The following is a 22,622-nucleotide window of genomic DNA, read 5'->3' on the forward strand; positions in this document are numbered from 1 at the left end:
GCTTGAACGACAGATTATCTTTTCATACCCACACTAACACGAATGAATCTCGTTCTCATTTGAACAGACAACTTTGTTCTATTTAGCGAAAACACAACAAACAACAAAAACTAGTGCCTCTGTGTAAACAGAGGTGACAGTGAAGTTATGCTGCTACCTAGTGTCTGCTCGTGGTCAGGATGTTACGATGCAACTGCTTCAGAGAAACCTTTAATCCAGCAACAAAGAAATCCAAAGAGCTGGTGCACTACTACAGTTAAGGTTGGTTTAATTTCAAAACACAGCATTCAAGCTCAATATAACCACAGGTTTTACATGTACACAATTTAGAGAATGCAAAAATGATGTATAAAATAAAAAAGTGATTACATGTACAGTGATTTTTTTTTTCCAGAGAAAAACCTATTTACCATATTCACATTAATGAAGCAACACTTTGTGCTTGCTACAGACTATAAAATGACAAAAAAAAAAAAATCTATAAGCAAATCAAGTACAAAAAGGTGAAATAAGCTTTTAAAGAAATAAAAATGTCAATTTCAGCAAGTTCTTTTTTTCTTGTTTTGTAAAATTGTATAATCTGTACAACAACCTTGCATAACAAACAAAGAGAATAAGACTTCATCAGTGGAATAATGATTTACAGAGAATAAATGATTTGAAAAAGTCAGGCTCATTTTCTCCTTAGGTTGCTCAGGCAACCAGGTCGTAGTTATGCAGAAGCCTAAAGTAAAGACATTTAAAAAGATATTCAGATACTAAGAGTTGTGCTTAAATTGTTGGCACAGTCTCAAAAATCACCTCTTGTACTGGTCACAATGCACATCTAAGAGAAACGAGTTGAAGCAGCAGAAGTACAAACATCTCACTCCACGTCTGAAGGATCGTCATGCTTCAACAATAACAGTTTCCAGATTCTATAGAGAGCACATTTATCACAATCCCTTCACGGCATCCACTCACACTTAATCTATTTTTTAATATAAATGCTAAAACACATTTGTGAGACACTGCATTGCCAATGCGTAAAGTTTCTCTTGGAAACTCTCCTCTGTGATATGCATATTTTCATATAAACCTGCATTAAAACTCCTGTTGGGGTAATCAGTGAGAGGATTTTCTAACTTTTAACTGATGAATTTAGAGGAGAAAATTTATTCCTGAACAGAGTTAAAGTGTGTGTTTGTGTGGACAATTCCCAGTTCTGTTAAGCAAGATGAGGCCTTTACAACAGAAACATGAAGAGAATAACAAGTAGCCTGGTGACGAGAGGGCAATGCAAATTATTAAAACGTCTGGAGTGAATTTCGCAGGGGTGTCAAAAAGTTTCTGCTTCCAGTAGTATAAAAACCTATTTGTCAAACTCATTGAAAGATCATTATTTGTTTTATGAACATCGGCATCCCAGCTGCATTTCCCTCATGTAGCTCATCTCAAATCCTCTGAGAGCATCAAGTTCACAGCTTCACAAGTTATAGTCACTGCTGTGGAAAAGGTGATCCTCACTATATTAAAAAAGTCACAGGAAATAAAACTGTCCAAAAAAAAAAAAAAAAAAAAATTTCAGGCCTGTAAGACGTGCAATCCTGCGGGAAAAACCACTCCCAGACATCAGATTCAAATGCAAAAAACAAGCCAATGTGTGTTACACAGTAAGTCGACTTTACATGAAGAATAATGCAAATATCTGATTCACATGTTCCACAAATAGAAAAAAAAAACCTGAACTGAGAGGCTGCACTATCAAATCAATCTATACTACGACATACAGTTTGATATATGTTGAGGGTGTGTTGTGAGAAATGATGTCTACACCTCAGATGGGAAGAAAACTTGATTCCTCCCAAAATATGTGCAAGGCATATTTCTCACGTCCCCACAGTAATAAGAGTGCAGTACAGTACTTTACAAAACAAAATAGCAAACAGTAGTAATCAGTATTAGTCTATGAGCACTTCCAGAGTCCTCACCACTGCAATGCCTTGTTAGATTTGACACTGTACATGTCAGTACAGACTCTATCACACTAGAGTGGCAGATTAATTCCCAGCACCGATAAATGATTCTTGCAGTAGTTAGTAGCTAAGGATTGCGGGGGGGGGGGGGGGGGAGTATCTGCACTCCTGGATCATGAAATGACATATGACACCTCTCAGGTTTTGCTTCAACCAACCAGCAAAACCTGGTTTTTCATTTTAAGTCAAGTGAGACAGTGGTGGAAGGAAGCAGGAGGTGGAGTGATTGAGTGGAAACAAGAAACCGAGCGAGTGATTGTGAGACGTCAGTGCTGCAGACAGAGTCCAGTGATGTTTTACTGTGCTGGAGGGTTGTTGGGGTCTGGTCGGCCACTTGCCAGGTACTTTGCTCGCATGCTGGATGTGTACTGTAAACACAAAACGATGCACAAACCCAAACATTAATTCTAATTTCAGTAGAAAAGAGTAAAAGTCTATTCTTTAACAACTTTAAAACAAACAGGATTTGGAAAAATGTAGAATAGCAGAAGTTCAGTGTTTTATTGGGTAAAAACAAAATCACTCTGGTAAATCAATCATGAAAAGCAGCAATGGAAGAACAAATATAACAGACTGAATATACATATCAAAGCTATATGAAACATGATTCATTCAACCGATGTGAGAACTCTTATACAGATTAGCTTTTAAACTAGCTGGAAACTAAAAGGATGCTAAATTATTCAGTTACAGGATGAAAATCAGAGTAACAGCTACAGAGGACAAGGACATCAGAGTACAAAGAGTTGAGGAAATATACATCAATTCTAGACAAAACTATTTCAGTTTTTGCCAATATCCTTCGTGCACATTGGCAGGGTCGGTCATTCGTATACATAGATTTAGGATGCACCCATGCATTTTTTTTTTTTTTTTTTAAAATCAGGCTAAACAAGCACAAAAAGGCTGCATTTCAAACTCGTGGGAACAGAGAGTTGACTTTTCAGCTGATGTATTTTTTTATGTCATGGTCACCATTCAAAGCCATTTGGAGTTTGTTTGATGCTGGGAATCTGCACTAATATGGGCTCAGTTACAACACAAGACTTACCTTACATGCTGATGACAAATATATTCGATATATCCTGAACAGCTTGGTAATTCACAATAATTTATACCTGTCTGACACTGTCTGCATTCCCTCGGACAAAACCCAGAAGACCACTGTCACAACTTTAAATTGATTTTTTGCTTGTATGTCCTCGTTTTTTAACATGGCAAAGATCTGTAAGTGAACGTATCGAGGGGAGTGTCCAGGAGGATAAGAACTGCACTGATGGGACATTCTGACCTATTGGAAAATTTGGAACTGCTGTACACGTTTCTTTATGATTTGTAATGTAAACAGGGTGTGTGCTAAATTAGCTACTGTTTGTAATGCACCCATGGATGCAGAGACAATTATCACTGGATTATTGTGATACTTTAAAACATAATTCTCAGACAAGTCCTGGACTTATAAGGACTGTGTTTTTGAAGGCAGATTAATGGCTGTTTATTTGCAGTAGATATTATGAAATATCTGCACACTGTATTGTCAAACTGGGGGAATCTGAGGCTAATAAAAGCACCTTATTTGCCTCAATGTTGGGAGCAGGCCAAATTGGAGGGCTGAAAAATAATAAAGCTCTCAGTGTTTTAGAGTTCTAGCTTCCCGTCTCTTTCATTTCATGCAATACCTCTCCTCATATGTACTCCTCTGTAACCTCATGGAGAGGCAGACCTCACAGTTTAAAAAACTTTGAAAAGATTACTTGCACCTCATTAAAAGGCCACACAATAAGTTGTGCCTTCAAGTGCTATTTTCTGTTTTGCACATTAATACCTTTTTTAATCTTACTCCATGATTCCACACTCAAACCCAAGAAACATGACAAAACCAGATCTGCATGATCAGTTCAATGGTTTTATAATTTGACACTGAATGGTCACTAACTCAGAGGTCACAGTGAGCCTTCCCAATACATCTGTGGTGCAGGGGGGAGGGGAACATGCAGCCTGGGGCCACAGAAAACAAACACCTTGGGAAACATCAGGTGGGACACTTAGCAAGAGTCAGGACAGAAGGGAGTGGAATCTGGCAGCCCTGGGTGGACCTGAATAGAAGGTGAACAGGGCTGGGGGTTTTGGGGGGGGGTGGTATAGAGGAGAACAGGCCAGCAGGTGAAGAAGACGGGCATGTTTTGTACCTGTTAGCATAGAAGACGAGGTTACCAAAACGATCTTGAACTCTCCGAAGGTTTTAACTGCCAGCAGTGACCGCTGTTACTGTCCGCAGCTGTCAAATACAACTGTATGGATCCCCCCCGCCAAAAAAAAAATAAAACAACGACAAGAAGAGAGTATAGAGAAATACACAAAGCAGCGTCTACATCCAGGCAGAAAGACAGACACCAGGGAGAGCAGGACGTCTGGCAGAGGTTTAGGTCAGAGGGGCAGGAGGGAATATCTGAGGTTGCCTCAAAGATATATATATAAAGATATCTATATAGCTTAACATCATTTGAACATCTCCAAACTGTGTCAACTTCGCACCACAAAGTCTTAGTGACAAGTTTAAATAATCAAAAACTACCTACATGGAAAGAAAAGAAAAGATTCTGCACAGTGTCCATCATTTTTACTCATTTCAATGACCATGTTTCAATCCTTAGACCTTCACCAGGTAAAGTTCACACAGATGAGGAGTTAATATTTATGCTTTTCTTCTGCAGTGATATAGAGCAAGGTTCTATTTTGTTAAATAGAAACTTTCCCAGAGAACCAAGAAACTTTAGAGGAACTTAAGAACTAAATCTGTGATTTGACTTGAACAACCAGAGACTAAAAATGGTTCTCGTATGATTTAAAATGATGATGGTGCAGAGTTACTGGGGCTCACTGCAGTGATCACACAGTACTGAGTGCTACTAGAATCTAGTCTAGGGTGGGATATTTCTTGGTGGGTACATTTTAAAGTAGAAAGGATCAGGATGATGACCCCACTGTTTTTTTTTGTTTGTTTTTTAAAATTTTTTTTATTAAACATATAGATGGGATGAAAATGCAGACGAGAATTTTCTAGTTTAGTTCCTGAGATTAGTTCCACTGGTTCTATTGACTCTGGATTTGTTCTTAGTAAAAAGGGGCAAAGGGTGAGTCCCTCACAAAAGACTGACAAATGACCCAGAGGTTCTTCTACAGTTTTCATGTTTTCACAGGGAATGTGACACTTACCGAGGGGGGGGGTGACTCTCGTCCAATCAGGGGCGTGTTTTCACAGCGAGAGTTCTGGAAGTTGGCGTTCTGAGCCCTGTTGAATTGAACACAGTCATATAATATAATATAAGCACACAAGGCAGTATAAATCCCTACAAGCTCCTTTCCAGATATGAAACAATATACTGTATATGTAAAACTCTCCAAGTCAACTTTCACCATTCCAAGGCCTGACAATACAGAGCCAGAAACTAAGGGAACCCCTCCTCCACCTTCGCCTCCACTGAGCTTCACTTACGAGGCTGAGAGCTTTGGGTTTCACAGCTGGACAGTAACAGCTGCATGTCACTGCATTACTTTCTATAGGAGAGCTGAGCTTCTCTTTGAGGACATATGAAGCGGTTCCTGAATACATATGCCATCTCAGGCACATTGTTAAAAACCCAGGCCATGTTGTGAAAATAAATGATCTATTTATCTCTTTAGCAATTAAATTTCAATAGTTTGACTTACATGTATTCAGTGACAGGTGCGTTGCTGACAGTGTGGGCTGCAGCAGGAATGGATGTCTCACTGCCATAGCTGCTGCCACAGCTGTACAGGCTGGGCATGTGCACCCGGTAAAGGTTATCATGATTTTGCCTTCCCCCATGGCTCAGAGACTCATTGTCACTGTCTTCCTCGCTCCTGCAAATAGAACAAAACACTGTAATAACCACCATCACCACCAGAGGGACCCCCTGTCCTTTCTGAGTCATGACAAAAGTATAAAAAATGCCACGTGGTCTCACTTTGTGTTTGTCATCAGTCACATTTTGACTGCCTGAGGGAGAAATGAATCCTCTGCTGTTTGAAGCAAAGAAGATGCAATTTTCCACTGACCTTAATGGCTGTTAAGAACAGACTGATCTAATTGATTCTGTGTCTGCAGTTAAATTATATAAAACCCTAATTTTGCATCAGCACAATAGCTGCATTTCAACTCTAGTTAAGTTTTATTTATAAAGCTCAATGTCAAGAGCTCAAATAAAAGTAGCAATGTACTTTAGCAGAACAAATGTGATTCTACTTTTGTCTTTTCAAATGCAGGAGTCCTAATGTATTTGAGAGACCAATAACAGGTTGAGCATGGTTTGTACAACAGAGCACTGACACTGACGTCATGGAGACTGTCTCCCCCTAGTGTTCATGGCACCCACAGGCTTTTTCCTGCTTATCACACCCATCAAATCACTGAATTACATTTACTACATTTTACAGTATTTTAATTTTTAAGAAAGTGATCCATTGGTCCCCCATTCATTACAAAAGTAAAAAAAGAAAAGCAACCACTGAGAAAAACAGATTGGTGGCGTGTAAGCCTTTGCTTTATAATAGGAAGCTCCAGCTGAGATCAAACTGATCAACATGACCCCCTAAGCAGAATGAGTTAATTATGTGGAGCAGCTGAACTGATGGCTGTGCCTGGAAAACCACTCTCCCTGCAGCCATCCTACAAACCTTATCTGCTGCTGGTAGGACGAACACATCAGAATAATCTCATCCCTCTGTGGCAGAAAAAGACACCAGCTCAGGAAGTGGTTATGTTAGACTTAGGCCAACTTGGCTAAATTTTGGAGGTGTGGGTGGGGGTGGTGGGATAATGGGAAGTAATCTATTTGAGGAAACAGCTGGAGCCTTCTGGACTTTGTCCCAGTGGTAAATAAAGTCAGTCTCTAAACAACTAACACTCAAGTCTTACACAAAAATAGTTATGTTTCCATGCTTGTGTAGATTTCTTTTTCTGAAGTACTTCGTCTGCTCTATTTACATGGCATGTAAAAACAAGTGGGTTAAAAAAATGCTATAAACCCATAATTTATTGATAGGCTTATCCTCTTGAATTATTTCTCACCATATACACAGTCCTACATACCAATCCAGCTAAAAAGCTTTTATGCCGGTTAGTATGTTGCTGTGGGCTGAACGGGGGATGTAACAGGATGGCAGTGGATGACATACCTCTTGCTCCGCCAGGTGTGAGGCACACTGCAAACAATCGAGCTGAACATAAGTGCAGTGACAAAGGAGAAGAGAACGAGGTAGATGAGGCCTTCCAGTCCATCATAACAAAGACCTGTCATGGCCTGGACATAGTCCTGCAAAATAGGGTGGCACAGATTTTACTGCAACGTGTATAAATAGATCATTCTAAAGCATTTTGACAAATATAAATCAAGACCGAGCAAAACAACACTGTAGGTGATTAAAAAAAAAATTAGTGTTTCTGTTTCGAATTTCAGCAAATGGATTCTTGGATCTTTAAGACACATCTGCTGTGATTTCTCAGTTAAACTAGGTCAAACCAATGAGCTCACAGAAAGAAGGCAGTGGATTTTTACCTAGACTGGAAAAGAAGCACTGCACTCCACATCATTATGACTGTGAATCTTTAACATGTATGCACTGAACTGCAGAAACATTTCATATTCTATTGAATATCCCCCAGTTTGCATGAAGTAAGGTCCGGCAACAAGAAAGAGCTTGCAAGTGTGCATTTAGAATTTGAAAATCACTGAGGGACAATGCACAGTGATTGCCAAGTACTTATAATTCAGCAAGCTTCATAAAATGTTACATGACTAGCATATACTGGGCAAGAACTCGCAACAGAAAGGCAAATATTATTTATGGTGACAGGTGTAGTCAGAGGGGTTTCTTCATACAACGAAACAGCTCTGTGAAGGTGTCACAATAAATCAATCCCACGGACATTTTTCATCAGACCCAGAGCAACGCTACAGTAAGAATGTCTCACCATGTGCAGGCTGCGACAGTCCACCAGTGCAGTGAGCTGATGTAGACTGATCTCTGTGGTGTTCAGTATCCCCTGGATCTCTTCTAGACTGTCCTGAGAACAAAAAATTGGATGTCAGGACAAAGCATAACAAAGACTTGGGAAAACAAAAGAAGTTCATACAGTTCTGTCTACATGACAAAAATGCAACTATTGTGTACCCTGCCTGTGACTGGAAAAAACTGAAAAGGCAGATTTAATGTCTGATACATTTTGATGGACTGTCTCCCTTCTTCCTCTTGTTCTAATTACAGTTTCAGCAGAAAAATACATCTGATTGCCTGACAGACAGGTTGCACTATTTCAGCACATTTCTCTTTGTGGTCATGCAACGTGAAATATGCCTCTCTCATTTCCCAATGTTGGCTCTCATTTGTGCCTCTGCAAGTACCAGCGCAGGACAATACCATGGTTGTTGTATTGACAAGGGAAGCTAAATGGATAAAATGTGGGTCTCAAGTGGGCTGTCAGCAGATCATTATCAGGACAGGTGCAGTTCACCTCTCTGCAGGTCAGTCGTTTGGTCCCATTCACTGGGACAATTTGTCAGCACAAATAATGCAACAGTGCAGCACAGCTTGTAGTCTGTTTGGGTGTGTGTGTTTATGCTGACAGCAAACATGTAATGTGGCATTTTTGGTAAAGACTGCAATAATGGGGTTGGAAAACTTACCTTAGTTTGTTTATACTCTCTGGTGGCAGAGCGTAGCAGTTCAGACACATCATCCTGCATCTCAACTAACGCTTTGTGGCTCCCAGAAAGTTTCTAAAATGAAGAATAAAAACTGTAGCAGCCCAGCACTTCTCCATAGTATTTCTGTTTTTCAATCATTCCCAAGAACCTTAAGTTGCTGTCTCACATTGCAGTCAAGTTGAAGTCTGGTGAAAGCATACTGACAGTTTCTAGATGTGAGCTGAAAGACTTAATATGCTTTCAGAAATTTTCAGACCCCTTCATTTATACATTGTGGTCTACATTTTATTTTAAATAGATACAATTTTTATTTTTGACCATCAATCCCAGGATGACAAAGTGGAAACTGAAATCTGAAATGGCAGCAATTACATCTTAATACTTCAATTATTCTTGGGTAACCAAGTTTTGCACATCTGGATTTGGGCAGCTCATACCCGTTCTTCTTGGCAGATCCTCTTAAGCTCCTTCACTATAGGAATGGCATTAGCCAGGTGAGTTCTGCCAAAGACTGCATTTTCAAATCACAGAAGCTTTTACTTCATGCTCTCAGAGTCCTTTAAATGCTGTATGGCAAACTCCAACAGCACTCTCACATGCATTTTATGCAAGAGTGGCTTCTGGGTAGTCACTAGGCCTGACTGATGGAGTGCTGCTGAGATGGCGCTCATACTGCAATCATTGCAGAGGACTTCTGAAGCTCTGTCAAAGTGACTGCTGGCTTCTTGTTATCTTCCCTGACCAAGGCCCTTCGTGCCTGATTACTTAGCTTGACTGGATGGACAACTCTAGAAAGAGTGCTGGTATTTCCACACTTCCTATTAACACCACTGTACTCAAGAAAAACTTTATAGACATGGTGAGTGCTTAAGAAAAAAAAGACTTAATTTTTTTACTTTTAATAAACTTACATTTTTTTTAACTTTATTTTTATTATTTATTTATTATTGTTTACAATATGAGTTATTAACTGTAGATTTAATGGCAAAATGGCAATTTTATCAATTTAAAATTGAATGTACAACACAGAGTGAAGAGGTTTGGGTATTTTCCAAAGCCATTGTAAATAGCTTTGTTTTCTTTACAGTTGTACTAATATTAGATGCCTGGACTTCAGTAGCACTCAAATGCTTTAATTTATTCATGCAGCTTGAAAGATCAAATGTAGACAGTCCATTAGAGCAAGCTACATTCACAGCAAAATGAAGTCCTACTTCAGCAGTACAACCCTAGCATGTAGCACACATATTTGGCAGTAGATGCATACTATTAGCTGCTGCTGGTAGAATGGGAGGTATTGTACTGTTGCATGGGAAAAAAAGTTCTTTGAAGCAATGGGAGTGACTCATTGTGCCCACTTGAATTCTTACCAATTACAAGGTCATACATCATGTAGCTAATGTCTCTAAATTTTGTCCACTAAAATTTGAGTACCATATTTTCCAGACTATAAGTCTCACTATTTTACTCCTCTGGCTTGTCCTACGACTTATATGTGCATATTTACAGTAATTTTGTCACTAGCGTTAAATGGAACAGAACCAATGTGGAGTGAGTGTCCAATTAAGGCAAACCGAGAGATGAGGAAGAGACGCTGTTTCATCTCCTCCGACCCCGATGTTGGCACTGTTGTTTTACGTTACTTAACACGGATGAATGAATAACGAAATGCACTTCTGCTTGTTGTTATGCATAGCCTACGTTCTTCATAGGCTAATTTATACTATAAGTTGTATAATTAGAAAAGTGACTTTTTTAAGGCTATTTTTGCTAAAAGCAACTTACAGCCCAGAAAATATGCTAATTTAAGCACACACAACCTATTCCTTTTAAATCTAGTTTAATTTTACATGTTGGAAACTCAAACAAACACAAAACATCATATATGCAACAAACCTGCTGGAAGGGATTGGTTTGCTCCAAGCTGCAACTAAGGAAGTACTGCAAGATTTCTGTGAGCCAAAGAACAATAGAAATAGAACAGAATATATTAGCAGAGCCACACAAACTGCAAGTAACTGTGAGTTATATTAAAAGAATATTTAATATTTAAACTAAACACAATTTATAGATACTTCAAGGAAAACATTGTTAAAGTCTCTTAATTCTGGTTTCCTTTTTTCATGCTCCATTATACTTTGCTTACTGCTTCAGCCAAGAGGCATTTTTCTTTCCTAGCGGTCTTGTTGTGCTCCCTAATGCCTTGTTTGAGCTTCATTGCTTCTATAACTGTACACCCACTGTGCTAATCCTGAGCTGTAATGCTGTAAATAGTGGGACCGAGTGTGTTTTTCCCTTGATGCAGCAACAACAGAACAGCCAGTAAAAGGCTGAGGCATAACCATTCTTACTGCACACAGCCTCATGCAAAACACAAACAGCGGTTGCATCATCTCTGTTGTTACAGTTACGACATGACCAAACCTGTGTGCTGCTCATAGAATATCCTGACTATAATTAAGGGTTCAGACTTTCACATGTGATTACTACCCACTTCAATTGCTTATTCTAAACCAGAGCAGTAAGTGGGAGTCGATGAAAAATCCTTCATATGTGAGTGTGTGATTAAAAAGCTACAGCGATGTCTACAAATACAAGCTGTGAGAACACCACCACTGACTAACACGGTGGAAGTGACGTCCACACACGCTGCTGTGTCAGGAGCTTCTTTCCCACACAGCTGAGCATGAGAGGAGGATTTCCGGTGCAGAGAAGTACATATCAAGCAGGCTTCTCCCACGCGTACACCCACACACATTAATATCAGGAGGAGCAGATTTCCTGGAGTCTGGCTTTTGGAAATTTATAAAAATGCTGAATCCTCATCACAGGGCTAGGGTTCAGTTTTTGTGCCTCTTGGCATCAATTCCTGTTAATGGAGCTTCAGAGAAGTTTTTTATCAAACATTTTCATTTTTACAATATGCCAACTATTAAAGCACATGTTCAAAGAGACTGATCTCTAAATAAATGCTTAGATGTAGTTATTCTAAGTACTGACCAAGTTATAAATGTGGATTTTCCTTGTTTTTGAAAAATTCAGCATACTATTCCATAAGGCTTATCATCTCTGCTGCTATCAACTAGGTATTTTAGAAATCTTTCCATCAGATTGTGAAAAAAATTTGATTTTGATTAAGACCACATGTCTGGCATATCTGAACAATGATGACAAGTCAGAGAAAAAAATAATGCTTTAGTATTTCTAAAGGGATGCATGCTCAACAAAAAGAGTCATTCAGGGGATAGAAACAATAAATCCAATGTGGTAATAACACACTTTGTGCTATCTAGGGATTTTTCTGATGCACTTTCAGACAGGCATGAGCTGTAAAGGGAAATATACAAGAACTGAGTGAGAAGAGAGGTCATCTTTCTAAAATCAAATATGACTTGAATCTTAATCAATTTCTACAGATTTAACTAAACAACACTAAACTGCTGAACATCTACAGCTGATACCCTAATTTCTGCTCTGAACTGACACTTGGTTTCTACTTTTTTTTAATCCTGCAATCACTACATTTCAGCAGAGGAGATCAGATAAGGAGAAACTGTGCACCTGAAAAAAGATGTTAAGTATGTGCAAGGCCTGAAGAGAGATGCAGGAAAAATTTTTCTATTCTATTTTTTTTTTTTTTTTTATAAATGTCTATTTTCAATTGTCCACTGCACTTATCTCACACAATCACACACACAGGGCACTATCATTTTTTCCCCCTTACACTCATCCCATCATGGGACAGATGAGGCAATTACTAAAACGAGACACTTTAGAGAGGCTTCTGTCCTGCTTAAAAACACAGCCCACTGACCCTTTGATCCTGCTGCAGATGCTGCAGTAAATCTAGAGGCTTTTTATGGGCCATGGACAAGCCTCACTTTTTAGAACAGTTTCGTCTCACTGCTGCAGGATAGCAGAGCAATGAGACCAGGAAGGGGGAGGAGTTCAAGCAATACAGGCCATCATGTCCTCTACAATTATAGATGACTAATACTCACCATTGTGTAGGGTCTTTACATGCATATAAATGATACTGAAGTGATTAGTGAATCGTACCCTGATCGATGACTCCATATTGGTCTGCCACTTTGGTGACATATGTATCAGGAGCAACACAGAAGTCACTGGAGGTCTAGAAAAAGAAAATCATTAAGGCTTTTAAATGTAAAGTTAAACTACTTCATCAACACAATCCTAAATGCATCCATCTCTGATTGCAGCTTTAAAAACGCTCTTCAAATGTGACAGACTGTGGCTCTGCTGAGAGTAATCACATAAACTAAATTAAGCACATTTAGGTGTGAAGTCTGATTCATCTGCAGAGGAGGAAATCCTCCACATGGCTATTTAATTTGCATAAAGAAAGATTTGCATTCATCTACATTTTTCATGCTCCTGGAAAAAAATACTTTTAAATGCCCACTGTAAACAGGGCTGCAACATTCTGGCTACAGTCTTAATCCCACTTATTCAGCTTGTAATCACTGCTCACCAAGATTAGATTTGGAGATTTTACACAGACATTGTACTAGATAGCATATATTTTTTACCCGGTAAGCAGCATCATGCTCTGACAGAGATATTTACCGCAGAGATGGCAAACTCCAGACCCAGTGAGACCCAGCTGATTACCAGAGCCACTACACCAAACATGCAAACCCTGTTAAAAACAAGAGGGGAAAAATGTGTGTTTAGCCTTCAGTGTAAGAAACTAATTAAGAACTGCAGAAGACCAAATTATAGGATAGGGTTATGCTTGAAATTAAACACATAATTTTTAATGTCTACGATGAGCAAACTAATTTTTATAGCTACTCTTTTCTATTACTAAACATCAAAATACTGTGGATATTGTGATGTTAATTCTAAATGAATTGGGCTGATGTTTTATAGAGCATGAATTCATCTCGACTAAACGGCAATGACAAGGTGGCTCTGATGAGTTGGGGGCTTCATGTAGAGTAATTGCTACCTGCTGTGGGACAACAGCTAACATAACATTTCCCAGGGCAGAGTCATTTTGGCTTAAGTGCTCTTGCAGCCATAATCTCGTGATGAGACTTACCCTATGAGCGTTCCCTTGGAGTTGCGAATGAGGCCAAAAAGTACCAGAAGGCAGATGAGGACGTCAAACAGTAGCAGGCCTATGTAGCCCAGCCACCTGTGAGGAAAATGTCATTAACAACAAATGGCCAACAGCAGCATGGCAAACCATCCTTTAAACCTGTTAGCTACCCCGCCTCTTTCTTTGCACACAGCCAAACAATGCATACCCAAATGAAACTAGCTGTTCTTCACATTTTAAGGGTTATATTGATGACCTTGGTGTCATTTAAAAGAAAAGCTTTCCAGTTTATTATTTCACACTGTAAAATATGAAATATGACTCCCCTTCCCCCGGTAGCTGTGCCCGCTTTCGCACTTACGCTGTAAAACGTAACAAACAAGTTGGATTGAGGGCTAATGTGCTTCACAGAAGCTTGCTATGTGTAACTGTAGTGAACAAACGGTGAAATCAACCGCAAAACGAACCGGATTAAAACTTGTCATGAGGAGGACGATGGTTTTATGGATTTACTCAGGTATAATACGTCTTTTGGAATACAAACATGGATGCTCTATGTTCACTGGGTTCTAGCAAAAAAAATTATCTGCAATACAGTACGTGTGGATTTGTACACACCGGCAAAGGTAAGAAGTGGCATTTTTCAAGCATTTGTACTCTTGTTAAACATTAAGAACCTATAGATGCTGTGATAATTCAATCCTAAATTGCTTTATACTATTTGAATCGTGAGACTTTCTGCTTTCAAATGATATATAGTTTGTCGGACTTCATTAAAATTTGTCTGATGATCGTTGGTAATACATCTGGAAATACAGCCCAAATACAGTTTTCGGTCCACCCCTGGGTTAATGAAAAAAAAAAAAAAAAAGAGTTGTATTTTTTTAAGCAATCACATTAAACATGTACTTCATAAAAGCAAACGCATTACAACAAATACAAAAACAATGCTAGAATATTGAAAAATTACTATTACAATTAAGTTGGATGACAAAAATGAACTTGCAACCCCTCAATTTGCATTGACAGTTTCACGTCTATCATTTCTACTTTGAATTATTGTTAGCTTGTGGCACTTGATAAGAAATAGTGAGCCATTTGACAACCCACTTGCATATTTATCATTCAAGACATACATGCAAATTAACTCAGTAATGCCACCTTCATGAAACACCACCTTCCAAAATTCTTCTGACAAACTGGAAACACAAGGCATATTTGAGATTCATGGCAAGTGAACTGCCTAATGAAATGCTGAAAAACTAAAGATTATTTCATGTTTTATGTCCTTGCTTCTTCTTCCTACTTTAGTCCCACTCCCTGATTTGAACTCTAAAACACATTCAATAAAACAACCCAACAATTCTGTTGCAGTAGGAAAAGAGCAACTAACTTTTCAACTTGACACGCAACTGTGCTATGGGGATTTCAAACTTTCAACATTTGAACTCAGCGATGAGAGACAGCTGAATCTTCATAATGTCAAGAATTACGGTTGGTGTGTGTGTTGACACAGAAAATTTAATAAAGAGGTGCAGTGTATAAATTATGATTTGTTGGTATCAGCAGTGCTCATAACCACATCGACACTGCTGTTGCTGCTACTGCAACTACCAACTCTTCTATTAAAAAAAGTATTGTATACAAGTTTTATTTCCTTTGTGTATGCATGGCACACTTTGTTTGATGTACAGTCTTACCTGTACCAGTCATACAGCTCAATCTTAACAGCCAGCTCTTCTAGAGAGATACTGGAGTTGTCCCAGAAAGGAATCTCCACCATCTGTCTGACCAGCTCATCCAGCTGGCCCTGCAGCTTTTGGATGATGGACAGGTAGTCAGCGTGCTGCGCATACTGACCCTCAAGCTGTTGCAGATTCTCGTCTACCGTCTGGTTCAATGAGGATGTACTGTCATATACCTGCAGTCAACACAGGGCACACGATGGAGCTCAGAGAAGAAAGAGAAGTGATAGGAGAAGCCAGGCATACTCATGGCAGAAGGGCGATGAATGATTAATTGCGCTGGCATAATTTGTGCGCTCAGTCTTACCAGCTTCTGCACCCCAGTGACTGTGCGGTTAGCATGGCGCAGGGAGTACGTCAGCCGATTCACTCCATCACAAGTCTCACCGTTCCCATAGAAACCGACAGCAATGCCAGCGCTGAGGGGACACAAAAGGAAGGGAGGGGAGACAGGGTGATGAGGAGGAGGGATTGGCTAAAAAAGACACAGAGAGGAGACAGAGAGGAGAGCGAGCGAGGGGGAACGCGAAGCAGGACGAGAGGCGTGTGAACTCTACATTAACCCTATCGAGTCAGACCCTAGTCAACAGGCCCCTTTCAGCTTCAGCAGAAAGACTCCATACAGAGCCATGGAAACACAGAGGAATGGACCAGCTATGCCCAAAACCCACACTATGCCTGACAAAGGCTGTACTGAGGCAGGAGATTGGGTCTCATGTGCACAGACAGGCCTCAGGTTCTGCCCAGTTCAGCAACTACAAGGTACACTGACAAAAAAACATATTATAGCGTGCAAGTGGTAATCTTTTATCTTGATATATGTGAGAGAGCAGGTTATTCACAGTAATATTGGTCTGTGAATAGCTTTTGAGCGTTTCTGTTCTCCCAGCAGCAATTTACAGTGAGAAGACTCACTGCTGATATCTCTCTGCTGTGTTGCAGCTGTTGGTCTTTTAGCTAACCCCCATCCTATGCCAGATTTTATCAAGTGTGATGATAAGTGAATCACTCTAAGCCAAGTCAGACCAAGTCTCAGATGCAACACTCAGTGAATTGATGGGTTTTTCCCTCTTCCTGGAGGGCTGCTAATCTCTTCCCCTAACACTCAGCTGTGTGAAAACAGTGAACAGGAGCAGTGTCACAGCAAAAACAAAACCAATGTTCGTGCTGTGATGTGAATCTGTGGAAACTGTATTTTTCTTTCAGCCTCTGGAAAAAATGACATTTTAAATATAGCTAAATAACACAACAAACATTTTTAGATATGGTAATTGAATGTAACACAGCATGAAATAAGTATTGAAAGCCCTAAATCTCTTCAGTCCAGCATAGGTTCACAGTTCCAATTAGGAAGTTAATTTTCATAATTTATATTAGGATCAATGTCATTCTTGTCTGGAAATTGGTCAGTAGATCACAATTAAAATGATCAGTTGTATTTTCAGTGTAATTAGAAGTTAGATTATTAAATATTCATTCTTTTGGTACACAAGATAAAAGTAAAATCTTCATTCCCAAATTAATTTCATCAGATTCAGATTTGGTAAAAATGCTACTGAACAACCCTCCTACTCTTCAGTGGCCCATTAACAGGAGAAGGAAAACAGGAAACAAGTGACGTGTTCAAGGACAGGTGGAACAGTTGGAACACACTGTCTATTCCAATAAATGTACAGCATCACTGTACAGTGCTGACTGCTACAATCCAATGCATATGTATACAGACCTTTGTTAATATTTGCAGTACAATTTTGGAGAAATTGGTCTGGATGCAAGTTCTACCTTAAACGCTCAGTTCAGAGTAATAATTCAGTCTTCTGGGTTTTACTGAAATGTGATTTAAAGTAGTTCTGGGCTGATTTTGTGTGGTGAGATGTGGTTATTTCCCATTGTTGTAATCATATCCTACTGGTTTTACAATTTAATGTGAAGAAAAATGTTTCAACCTAATGTTGTCACTTGTTTCAGGATGGTTCTTGTATTTCATTGAATCTGCTGACCTACAGCAAGATCATTGCTATTACTGTAAACGTATGCACTCGAACATCAACAAGAGCGTAATACTCTCTAAAAGCTCTGCCAATTTTCCTGATAATATTATAAAATAATTTTTCAGGATAACAGAAATCATATCTATCTTAAATGAGAGGGACATGCAAGTGTGCTATGGGGATTCAAAATATTGACTCCTTACCACTCTGATGCTGCTTTTATACTCACCTGCAGACAAGTGTTGCGATGATGACACACCAGGCTGTGCAGCAGCAGTCAGCATTAGTCTGCGCCTCGTTTTTGTTCCGCCGGCAGCACAGCCAAATAGAATAAAAGAGCAGGAACAAGAGGTCCAGGGCCAGACAGGCGAGTGCCACACCTCCCAGTAACAGGATGGACTGATGGACAGAAGAAAGGGGTCAGGGAAATGTTATTGCTGATACCATTTTCATGTCAAAAACAGTGAGGATAGTGGTCTTCTAAAGCATCCCACTAAGAAACACCACTCAGTATGCTTGAAAAAGAGCACAAACTTTCAAATACGCTGCATTATCTGCATTTTTATTTTTTCTTTCTTCTCTATGAGCACTTTTGCTGATTTATGTGCACCAAAAGCTTCAGTAATATACTCTTTGCAACAGAGGAGTTTTTACAGGTGTCAACCTTCACACTGAATGAAACTGAAGGTAGCTTTTGTACAGTGGTGAGATTACCCTGAAATGTGCAGAGAAAAACAATCTCTGAAATATATTTTGACTTTTTCTACAATTTCAAGAGAAAATACAATGGTGCTTTTATTTGCTTTTTCCTTTCTGTTTTTTTCTGAAATACACAACAGCCTGTTTGTTTAAGCACACTAAAAGCCAAGTTAATTGTGGACTTCTTCACAAACCAAAAAAAAAAAAAAAAATATGATGAAAGGCTTCCTTTAAGTGAGAATTAGAAAATAGTGAGTGAAAAAACAGAGACAGCCTAGATACTTCATGCACAGATATAAAAGAAAAGACTGATGATATCTGCTACATATTGTCATCATCACTCTACACTGGCAGAATTTCAAAGCTAGCAGTGTAGCAATATACATAGTGATAGTTAAACCTCCTAGCCAACAGCAGCACTTTCTATGTAGGTCAGACAGAGGGCCTCTGTGTTTACTGTACACTCCTGAGGATTCAGGGCTGGGGCTGATTTTCATCCTGCCACTTTTGTTCATGAAAAAAAAACAGCCCTGCTCTAGTTGTTCCGTTTTCTCAACAATGCATCATAGTTTCTGACACATCCTGATGCGATGGATGCCTAACTGTCCATGGAAGTGAGTGCACATTTGCAGGCTCACAGCATATGATCTTAACAGCACAACATTTGGTGATACTATTCCTGTTTCCCAATCCTGTTTAGTGTTGACCGTGACAAACAAGGCAGACTGGCTAATCGGACACAAATTCCAGTGAATGACTTGGCTCCTGCATGTTGATCTTCATAGTTGAGCCAAGCAGGACTCACCGAGTACAAAAGCAAATCCTCTGAGTAAGAAAATATAATACTAATGCATGTTACTGTTGGTACATTGCTTCCATATCAACTGTGTGTCACTGTGACACAGTCCTATAGCAAGCACTGCTGACAGCTCAGCCATCTGGACAAGTCAAGACTTCCCCTTAAGCCTGAGCATGAGCACCATATTGACAATAATTAACAGCCTGCCATCACAGCAGGTTAATAACTACTATTTAGTAAATTAGCCTAACCATGACTTCATTTATGTTTTGCTCTTGAGACATATAAAGGAGTAAAATAATAAGCTTTAACATCTGAAATAACTGTGTTTCAATTAACCATTCAGTATAGTTTAATGCAACCCATCCAGTTTCTCTGAATAGCCTCATTTTAACAGGGATGTTATTTACATTAAACTTCTCACTGCTCCCGCTGGGCGTCACACACATACAGCTGCAGCCATTATCCAGGCAATGAACACTTCCTGTATGCTACCAGGAAAGGGCTCCCAACCATCCCTCAGAGCACCAGAATAACAACTGTGAGGCGGCTTAATGATGATCTTTTTCAGAAAATAGACTCCGCCACCACCTTTCAAATGTTCACTTTGTCTGAACTAGAGCCCAGCCTTCCAACTTAAACCGTTGGCTCAAGATTCCTGACAGGAAATATTCAAGTCCAACAGGACATCAAGTCCAAACAAAACCAGTTGAGTCAAAACAAGTGTGTGCGTGTATATGTTTATTGCTGGGATTACTTCCATTTTAAAACATTTATCTGTACGAGCTTTACAACATCAACACAGCCGATGACGGTGCATGTCTGGAGCATGTCTTTCTGTTTCTGAGGAGCCAGGATTCACTTCTGCATTTTTAAGGGAGGAAGAGTTAACTTGTGACTTCCTCTCATCCATGTCTGCTACTTTTTTAGTTCTGGTAAAAGCTATCTGTTGTGAGTCAATGTAAGGATGCATCACTACAGCAAGGCAAAGTTTGTTCATAAATTAATTACGAACAGCTGAATAGAGTTCAGAATTACAGCACCACCCAACCTCTGTCAACATGGCTTTCACAGGCAGTAAAAGATTTCTTTGTTGAACATCAAAACAAAAAGAAGGCAAGGTAATGTAAAAGCCAGTGTTATGCCATCTGACAGAGAAGCCTATTTGATTTTTCTGATTTTAAAACCACACATGCAGAATCTTTGTACTGAGACACACAGCCTGGGCAGCAGCTGAGAGTTAGCAGAAAAGTTAACGAGTGGAAAACGAGGAGTCACTTGACCTAAATTTTGAGATTCTCTTTAATATTAACCATGTGAACATGTGAAATGCCATGCTGCTCTCCCCTCCCCTCCCAGTTTAAGCTGTTTAGCAGATCGTGTCTCCTTCTGGACCCTTGCTATCACTTTAACCTTTTTAATCTGAGTACATATGTTTGTTGTTTTTTTTGTTTGTTTTTTTAAACCAAAAGCACTTCAGAACCCAAGCACCTCCTCCTGGATATAATAATATACAGATTATAATTTGCTCTTTGGGTGAATATTTTAGGAATATGGTTAATTAGGTGGCTTGGATCAGACTACAGGATGTCATCTGGCTGAAAAGGTCAAGACGTGGATATATTGGCTAGACACAGATGGTGACATACACATAAAGGTGAAGCGAAACAACAGGTGGAAATGCGCCATCTGTCACCGGGAGACACTCCAGTGTGTTTCTTAAATTTAGGACTGCACACAGAGGAAGTGTTGTATGGCTCATTTTGCTGGCACTGAAGGTGAACACTGAACTCAAACTGATACTGAAACAAACACGAGTTGTAAACATCCCTCTAAGCATCTGTCCCAGGGTCACTACACAGGAGGCAAAAGAGTCAGTGAGGTGATTTGTACCTGTTGATATGTCCAGTCCTCCGGTCGGAAATCACTGCTGGTTTGCTCGAACCTGAAGTTGAAATGGGGGAGTCTGTGGAGCAGGTTCACCCACCATGGTGGAGAATAGCTAACCACCGCTGCCATGGCCAGAAAACGTCAATGAGACCCGTTCCGCAGACAAGCAAGCAGAAAGGATGCTTGAACCCGTAAACAGGCAGGGGGACCCACCTCATAAAGTTTGTCTGTATCCGGGATGAAAGACAAAAACAGTGCGTTATTAAACTCGCAGGAGACGCCAGCTGGTGTCAAACACAGTAACGCTACTACCAAATAAACTTCCACAATTATTTTGGCTGTGACAAACAAGTATATTCATTAGTATACACATCAATACATAAACAAGAGCTGTCCTTTCCTGTTGAATAAAAGCAGGTATTAGCACAACTGCTCGCTAACTTGACAAAAACTAACCGTTAATGCTGAGTTAGTACCTAACTAGCTAACACTTAAGTAGTAGCTTTTGCCCCAGTGACCTGAAGCTTAGCCGAGCCATTTAGCCTGTTAACCAGTAAACTTAATTAAACGCTGTGGGATTCTGCGGTAATATTAGCTGTGAACAATTGTTTCACATTTTGTTTAAAAACAGTTCCGACCTTTTCACGCTAGTGGTATACGCGGTGTAGCTAGCGTTATAACTCGGCTAGCGTTAGCCGGGTTAGCTGCTGGTTAGTCCGGTCCGCTGAGACTCGAAGGCGAATAACAACAACTCTTTTGTTCCGCTTGGCATTTCTGCTCTGCGGGTTGTTAACATCACATCCTGGTCTCGTCCAGCTGCTGGTTCCTCAGATCAGCTCTTGTGGTCTTATATTCCGCTTCAGCAGCTCAAACAAACCCCTCGGAGTGGAAAAAAACCCCCCGACCAGTTATCACGGGAGTGCAGGGAGAGCGGAGCCAACACAGCGACTGATCACGACATTTACCCCAGCCTGCAGCCTGCCCGGCCCGGCCCGCACAGCGCACCGCACCGGCATGAACACGACCCAGCAGCGCCACCCACAGGATCCACAGCTATTAGAGATTCATTTAGTTAGTGTCGGAAATGTTTTTGTCCACGGCCACGAGATGAGGCAGTAGCAACCACTAAACCTTTAGCTGAGTTTAGAGCATTTTAGAGCAGAAAGACATTTTCATATTCGTTTTTTGTATTTTAGTGTGAAAATTACAAAACAAAGCCCTTTTAAATTCTTTTTTCAAAGGATGTTAATGTAAATCTAAATGTAGGCTAAATCTAAAATAGAGTAAACCTGGGACTCTGGGGCCTTTCTGCCCATGGACTGATCAGTGAACTGGCTAACTGCGTGTGCAGAAGCTCAGGGGTCCTTAGGCCAGAGAACCAAGGAGAGACTCTTAACCTTAAGGTTGGAAAGTCAAACAAATGACTACAAAATGACTGCAAAAAACCCCCCAAAAACACAGAAAATGAGAAAAAATATATATGCAAAACTACACAAAAAACTACAAAGAAAAAGAAAGGTAGCTGGAGAAATGACCAAATTAAACAAACAAAAAACAAACAAAATAAGTGGAAAATGACTACAAAAATATGTCAAAGACATATTTCACATAGATACAAAAACACATACATACAAAAACAACTACAAAAAAATCCAAACTGACTACAAGTCGTGTGGTTGCCCAGTTT

At 39.7% G+C, this 22,622-nt stretch overlaps 1 protein-coding gene across 2 annotated transcripts; it reads right to left on the bottom strand.

Annotated features, from left to right (window-relative positions):
• Positions 1 to 246: 246 nt before the first annotated feature.
• On the bottom strand, positions 247 to 21,932 carry ttyh3a (tweety family member 3a). 2 transcript variants are annotated; one of them, XM_026324508.2, is made up of 15 exons: positions 21,574 to 21,926; positions 20,939 to 21,162; positions 17,777 to 17,946; positions 15,864 to 15,975; positions 15,512 to 15,732; positions 13,812 to 13,907; positions 13,334 to 13,406; positions 12,803 to 12,878; positions 10,640 to 10,695; positions 8,723 to 8,815; positions 8,011 to 8,103; positions 7,215 to 7,351; positions 5,727 to 5,900; positions 5,232 to 5,307; positions 247 to 2,383 (listed from the first exon to the last, which is right to left on the bottom strand). In XM_026324508.2, exons 2-15 carry the CDS (start codon positions 21,062 to 21,064, stop codon positions 2,312 to 2,314), a joined length of 1,575 nt encoding a protein of 524 aa, XP_026180293.1. In that variant the 5' UTR covers positions 21,065 to 21,162; positions 21,574 to 21,926; the 3' UTR covers positions 247 to 2,311. The 2 variants fall into 2 exon arrangements, with proteins under 2 accessions (XP_026180293.1, XP_026180294.1); XM_026324509.2 differs by lacking the exons at positions 247 to 2,383; positions 5,232 to 5,307 and adding an exon at positions 6,714 to 6,760 and having other exon boundaries at positions 5,765 to 5,900; positions 21,574 to 21,932.
• Positions 21,933 to 22,622: the final 690 nt, after the last annotated feature.

The sequence above is a fragment of the Mastacembelus armatus genome, chromosome 8 (assembly GCF_900324485.2).
Source record: "Mastacembelus armatus chromosome 8, fMasArm1.2, whole genome shotgun sequence".
Taxonomy (NCBI): Eukaryota; Metazoa; Chordata; class Actinopteri; order Synbranchiformes; family Mastacembelidae; genus Mastacembelus; species Mastacembelus armatus.